Source organism: Odontomachus brunneus, unplaced genomic scaffold, assembly GCF_010583005.1.
Source record: "Odontomachus brunneus isolate Ranch 3 - 2012 unplaced genomic scaffold, Obru_v1 Obru_scaffold_203, whole genome shotgun sequence".
Lineage (NCBI taxonomy): Eukaryota > Metazoa > Arthropoda > Insecta > Hymenoptera > Formicidae > Odontomachus > Odontomachus brunneus.
In genome coordinates this window covers 358,060-365,650 of record NW_022639653.1, presented here as the reverse complement: position 1 = coordinate 365,650, position 7,591 = coordinate 358,060, and the positions used below count along the sequence as shown (strand labels likewise).

At 48.5% G+C, this 7,591-nt stretch overlaps 1 protein-coding gene across 1 annotated transcript in view; it reads left to right on the top strand.

Moving 5' to 3' along the window:
• LOC116852139 (putative U5 small nuclear ribonucleoprotein 200 kDa helicase) overlaps positions 1 to 5,892 on the top strand; it is a 7,086-nt gene extending 1,194 nt beyond the window's left edge. Inside the window, exons 4-5 of the mRNA XM_032832192.1 lie at positions 56 to 383; positions 655 to 5,892. Of these exons, the coding sequence (XP_032688083.1) occupies positions 56 to 383; positions 655 to 5,755 (5,429 nt within the window). The 3' untranslated portion in view covers positions 5,756 to 5,892. The remainder of the gene's footprint in view (positions 1 to 55; positions 384 to 654) is intronic.
• Positions 5,893 to 7,591: the final 1,699 nt, after the last annotated feature.

Genomic DNA, 7,591 nt, shown 5'->3' with positions numbered 1-7,591 from the left:
ATTTCTTAATTTAAAGTATCTTTAAATATTCTTATTTCCTTTTCTTAATTTATAGTCGCGTACTGTACGATGCTGGCGTCGTCACAGTCCGAGTCGGAGAGACAAAAGATCCGTAACAAGATGAACGACGACCCGATTCTGGCGAAGATCTTGCGGCAGTTAGACACGGGCAAGGGCGAAGATGACGCCGATGAAACCATGGAAGCGAGATCGCAACGTAAGAGGCGAGAAGAGAACGAGGATACGGGCGGGCCCGGCGGTCAAGTTCAAGGCACAAGGAACTTGATTGATTTAGAAGATCTAATATTTGCGCAGGGTAGCCACTTCATGGCGAACAAACGTTGCCAGCTTCCCGACGGTAGCTTCCGCAAGCAGCGAAAGGGGTGAGTTTGATTCTGCGACATTAAAGTGCGAAATTAGCGCTTGTTTTTATGCAAATCAAATAACGTCAAGATGTTCTTATATAAAAAAAAAATTACAGACAGAAAAATACTGTATTCAAGTAAATGTTACTTGTTTCAAGTATTTCATAAAAACTTATATTTTCTATGTCTAGAACAGTAGAATAATGTTTATCTACTTTTATATTATAACATATTCTTATTTTGTATTCTTACATTTCATTAAAATTAAACCATTCTATTATATCTATAGATACGAAGAGGTTCACGTCCCCGCCTTGAAACCAAAGCCGTTCGCGGAGAACGAGAAGCTGCATCCAATCGATCAATTGCCGAAGTACGTGCAACCAGCGTTCGAAGGCTTCAAGACATTGAATCGCATACAGAGTCGTCTATATCAGACAGCACTGGAAAGCGACGAGAACCTGCTACTGTGCGCACCCACGGGAGCCGGCAAGACTAACGTGGCACTGTTGTGCATGATGCGAGAGATCGGCAAACACATCAATGCCGACGGTACGATCAATGCCGACGAATTCAAGGTGATCTATGTCGCGCCGATGCGTTCGTTGGTACAGGAGATGGTCGGAAATTTCCGGAAGCGTTTGTCGACGTACAATCTCACTGTTTCCGAGTTAACGGGGGACCATCAGCTGACGCGAGAACAGATCGCCGCTACTCAGGTGATAGTGTGCACGCCAGAGAAGTGGGATATCATAACGAGAAAAGGCGGCGAGAAGACCTTCACGTCGTTGGTGCGGCTGATCATTATTGATGAAATTCACTTGCTTCACGACGAAAGAGGACCTGTTCTCGAAGCGTTGGTCGCGAGGACGATCCGGAATATCGAGACTACCCAGGAGGACGTGCGACTCGTCGGCTTGTCGGCCACGTTACCCAATTATCAAGACGTCGCGGCGTTTTTGCGCATCAAACCTGAAACAGGACTGTTCTATTTCGACAATAGTTTCCGGCCAGTGGCATTGGAACAGCAATACATCGGTGTCACCGAGAAGAAGGCGCTCAAGCGTTTCCAGGTAATGAACGAGATCGTCTACGAGAAGACTATGGAACACGCGGGCCGTAATCAAGTGCTGATATTCGTGCATTCACGCAAGGAAACCGGTAAGACAGCGCGCGCCATCAGAGACATGTGTCTGGAGAAAGACACGTTGGGTCAGTTTCTACGAGAAGGTTCCGCGTCGATGGAAGTATTGCGAACAGAAGCGGAGCAGGTGAAGAATCAAGAACTCAAGGATCTGCTACCGTACGGCTTCGCGATTCATCATGCCGGCATGACCCGTGTCGATCGTACTCTGGTGGAGGATCTCTTTGCCGACCGACACATACAAGTGCTCGTGTCCACGGCAACCTTGGCCTGGGGTGTTAACTTGCCGGCACATACAGTCATCATCAAGGGCACGCAAGTGTACAATCCGGAGAAAGGCAGGTGGGTGGAACTGGGCGCGTTAGACGTCCTGCAGATGTTGGGTCGTGCAGGTCGACCGCAATACGACACGAAAGGCGAGGGTATCCTCATCACGAATCACAGCGAGCTGCAGTACTACTTGTCGTTGTTGAATCAGCAGCTGCCAATCGAGTCGCAGCTGATCAGCAAAATGTCCGATATGCTGAACGCGGAAGTGGTGTTGGGTACGATTCAGAACATTCGGGATGCGGTCACCTGGCTCGGCTACACTTACCTCTATATCCGAATGCTGCGTTGTCCGAGCCTGTATGGGATCAGCCACGATAAACTGAAGCAGGATCCGTTACTGGAGCTACACCGGGCCGATCTCATTCACTCGGCCGCTGTTGGGCTGGATCGCAGCGGCCTCATTAAGTACGACCGCAAGTCCGGCAATTTTCAGGCGACCGAGTTGGGCAGAATCGGATCTCATTATTACTGCACGCACGAGACTATGGCGACGTACAATCAGTTGCTGAAGCGCACATTGAGCGAGATAGAATTGTTTCGCGTGTTCTCGCTGTCCGGCGAGTTCAAAAACATAAACGTGCGCGAGGAGGAGAAACTAGAGTTGCAGAAGTTGATGGAACGAGTGCCGATACCTGTGAAGGAGAGCATCGAAGAGCCGAGTGCGAAGGTGAATGTGCTTCTACAGGCATATATCTCGCAACTGAGGCTCGAGGGCTTCGCCCTCATGTCTGACATGGTGTTCGTCACGCAGTCCGCGTCGCGTCTCATGAGAGCTATCTTCGAAATAGTGCTGTTTCGGGGCTGGGCGCAGCTGGCGGACAAGTGTTTGTCTCTTTGCAAGATGATCGACCGCCGGATGTGGCAGTCTATGTCACCGCTGCGACAGTTCCGCAAGATGCCAGAGGAGATCGTGAAGAAGATCGAGAAAAAGAACTTTCCTTGGGAGAGACTGTACGATCTCGGACCCAACGAGATCGGCGAGCTGATACGCGTGCCGAAGCTCGGCAAAACCATACACAAGTACGTCCATCAGTTCCCGAAGCTGGGCCTGTCTACGCACATACAACCGATCACACGTTCCACTCTGCGTGTCGTCCTGACTATCACTCCAGACTTTCAATGGGACGAGAAGGTGCACGGCATGTCGGAGGCGTTCTGGATACTGGTCGAGGACGTGGACTCAGAAGTGATACTGCATCATGAATATTTCCTGCTGAAGGCCAAGTACGCAGCCGACGAGCACGTGATCAAGTTCTTTGTGCCAGTGTTTGAACCGTTACCACCGCAGTACTTCCTACGCGTCGTATCTGACCGGTGGATCGGCGCCGAAACGCAGTTACCCGTGAGTTTCCGGCACCTGATACTGCCGGAGAAGAATCTACCGCCCACGGAGCTGTTGGATCTGCAACCATTGCCGATCACGGCGCTGCGAAACTCCAAGTTCGAGAGCATATATGCGGACCGCTTTCCGCAGTTCAACCCGATTCAGACTCAAGTGTTCAACGCGGTGTACAACTCCGACGACAACGTGTTCGTAGGCGCACCCACGGGCTCCGGCAAGACCACCATCGCGGAGTTTGCGGTGCTGCGTTTGTTAACACAAAACACGGAAGGCAGGTGCGTCTACATGGTGAGCAAGGAAGCGTTGGCGGAACTGGTGTACGCTGATTGGGCAGTGAAGTTCAACCAGCAGTTGGGACGCAAGGTCGTCCTCCTTACCGGAGAAACTGGCACGGATCTGAAACTGTTGGCCAAGGGACAGATTATCATCACGACGGCGGACAAGTGGGACGTGCTGTCGCGTCGATGGAAGCAACGCAAGAATGTGCAGAACATTCAGTTGTTCATCGTGGACGAGCTACAGCTGATCGGCGGCGAGGAAGGCCCGGTGCTCGAGGTCGCGTGCTCGCGAGCGCGTTACATCTCCTCGCAATTGGACAAACCCACCCGAATCATAGCTCTGTCGGCTTCGCTGGCCGATGCTAAGGACGCTGCGCAGTGGTTGGGCGCGCCAGCCGCTGCCACCTTTAATTTCCATCCGTCTGTGCGGCCGGTTCCGTTGGAGCTGCACGTGCAGGGTATAAACGTCACACACAACGCTTCGCGATTGGCCGCCATGGCGAAGCCGGTGTACAACGCGATATTACGACATGCGTCGCATAAGCCGGTGATCGTATTCGTACCTACTCGTCGGCAAGCGAGATTAACAGCTATTGACTTGCTGACGTTCACAGCGGCAGAAGGTCAGCCGTCGCGGTTCTTCCACGCGGAGGAAGCGGATATCAAACCGTTCCTCGACCGTATGGTCGACAAAACACTGAAGGAGACCTTGTCGCAAGGCGTCGCTTATCTTCATGAAGGTCTGTCGGCTGACGACCGTCGTCTGGTCGAGCAATTGTTTGATAGTGGCGCTATTCAAGTAGCGGTTGCCACGAGGGACCTCTGCTGGGGTCTGTCTATTAGCTCTCACCTCGTTGTGGTCATGGACACACAATGCTACAACGGAAAAACTCATGCTTACGAAGACTATCCGATCACGGACGTACTACAAATGGTGGCGCGTGCTAACCGTCCACTAGAAGATGACGACGCCAAATGCGTGCTCCTGTGTCAAAGTTCGAAGAAGGACTTCTTCAAGAAGTTCTTAAACGAGCTCTTACCGGTGGAAAGTCACTTGGATCGTCGTCTGCACGATCATTTCAACGCAGAAATCGTAACCAAGACGATCGAGAACAAGCAAGACGCGGTCGACTACCTCACGTGGACTTTCCTGTACCGACGACTTACGCAAAATCCCAATTACTACGGTCTACAAGGCGTCACACATCGTCACCTTTCGGACCACCTGTCTGAATTGGTAGAGAGCACGTTAACCGACTTGGAGCAAGCCAAGTGTGTTGCTGTGGAAGACGAAATGGACACGTTGCCACTCAATCTCGGCATGATCGCCGCCTACTATTACATCAACTACGCCACCATCGAGTTGTTCAGCTTGTCGTTGAATAACAAGACGAAGATTCGCGGTTTGTTGGAGATTATTTCGGCAGCGGCGGAGTACGAAAGCGTGCCGGTTCGACAGAGAGAAGAGAATCTACTGAGGAGTTTGGCAGCGCGATTGCCACACGCACCACAAGCCACCAGGATGGCCGATCCTCATGTAAAAGCGCAGCTTTTGCTTCAAGCACACCTGTCGAGGATACAACTCGGCCCGGAATTGCAGAAGGACACCGAACTGGTGTTGGGTAAGGCTGTGAGACTGATACAGGCATGCGTCGACGTACTGAGCTCTTCTGGATGGCTGGCGCCCGCCGTCGCCGCGATGGAACTGGCACAAATGGTGACGCAGGCGATGTGGTCTAAGGACTCGTACTTGAAGCAGCTGCCACATTTCACTGCGGACACTATCAAACGTTGCACTGACAAAAGTGTGGAAACAGTGTTCGACGTGATGGAGCTCGAAGACGACGATCGCAATCGGTTGCTGCAACTGTCGGACGCGCAGATGGCGGACGTGGCCAAGTTCTGCAATCGTTATCCTAACATTGAGATGTCGTACGAGGTACAGGACAAGGATAAGCTACATAGCGGCGGTACAGTCAACGTGATTGTGCAATTGGAACGTGAAGACGAAGTCACCGGACCGGTCGTCGCGCCTTTCTTCCCGCAGAAACGCGAGGAAGGTTGGTGGGTGGTAATAGGCGATCCAAAGAGCAATTCCCTGCTGTCCATCAAGCGACTAACGTTGCAACAGAAGGCGAAGATCAAGCTCGACTTCGTCGCACCCGCACCTGGTCAACATTCCTACACGTTGTACTTTATGAGCGACGCTTATCTCGGCTGCGATCAGGAGTACAAGTTCACCATTAACGTCGGCGAATACGAATCGGATGCCAGTTCTGGCTCCGATTCCAATTAAATTATCATTTGAGGACGTCCTACATTCTTTCCTCTGTTTGGAAGTTTTATAATAAAAAATGTTATAAGATATATTGTATAATATAAAATAATATTGTATAAGAGATTTCGACATTAAAATACGTGCGTTCCATCACATTTCGACAGATTCAGTAGGTCCCATCTTTTGTGTTTGTCAAGAGTATTATTAAAAACAATCAGTTTGTAGTGTGTGTGTGTGTGCGCGCGTGTGTATGTGTGTGTACATTTATTATAAGAGATTTTGGCATTAAAATACATGCGTTCCATCACATTTCGACAGATTCAGTAGGTTCCATATATATATATATGTATATGTGTACACACACACACACACACACACACGTGTGTGTGTGTGTATGATGAAACATGATCATCACACATTTCTATCTGGGTACATTATGCTACGGTTTTAGCGACAGATTGCTGTCGGGCAATTGATGCCAAATTTGCAGCAAAAACCGCGCAAACCTTGCAGCGCAGCAAGGTCTGCGCAGTTTCTGTCGCCAATCTGCCGTCAAATCGCTACAAGCTCTGCGTAGTTTTGGCTGCAAATCTGCAGCAATTATCCGACAACAAGCTCTGCCGCATATCTGGCGACAATTTGGCAGCAAAATTTGATATAACAGATCCTGCATCAAATTTGTTATCTATTTGCCGTCAAAAGTTGATAGCAAGCTTTGCTCGAAATCTGTTCGCGCAGGTTTGGCTATCTGGGATATTATATATACAATTACATTTTTTCATTGTAATACTTGTGTATCACGTTTTATTAACCCAGACGGCACAAATGTTCAAAATCGAGTCATAAGACTTCTTTAACGCAACTTTAAGACATCTTTAAGACAATACTTTAATACTTTACAATACTTTACTATAAACTTGTCTTAAGGACAACTTAAAGCGTCTTAAAGATGTCTCACTTTTAGATATTGTGCTGTCTGGGAAGTTATGTCGATATATTTTGATGACAAATTACGATTTTAATATAAGCTCATATAGTTGATGCCAAATTAATGTTTGATTTAATCTTCTTGTGTATTATTTATTTTACATATACTTATTTTGACATATTTTGGTTAACTGTCACATATAATTGTTGACACAGCCAATATTTGTATTTACTGTTCCTAAACTCATTAAAAAAGATACACAAGGAAAAGAGATTTGATTGGCTGAACACAGCAGCAGTGAAGTTATATTGAACTGAATATACGACGTCGGTATCACATTTTGTATCGATACGATATCGCTAGCTTGAGTTATAGAATAGCATTTTCGTTACAACGTCAGCGCAAGCGACGATCGTCGCGATAACGTAACGATAACGACGTTGTCGTTAGAAAGTTAGAGAATAGGCCTACAAGTTTGGCTATCTGGGTCTATATATATTAATAGGCCAACTCGATAGTAGCGCCACCTGCAACTTTTTCGTCATTACATGGACACAGTTTTGTATAGGCAGGATAGGAAAGTCGGATAGGGCTGCACTCGGGTGAGGTTCTCGAACCTAAGTTAGGTTAGTTCTCGAACGCATGGACTGCACTACCTCAGAGCGGGTGGACCCGATTGACCCCGATTGGACACAGATTGTAATGATTGGTTCGACCTAGTAATTCACTAGATAATTCTTTTCATCGGTTGGTTGTGTCCAATCGTATCGTGGTCAATCGAGACGTTCCCCTTCGGAGCTGAGGCAGCCATGCGTTCGAGAACTAACCTAACCTAATCTAGAACCTCACCCGAGTGCTCTCCCTCTCATTTAATCTTACTTTCGTATCTCTGTCACTCTAAGGCTGATATTTTACGTACGACAAGC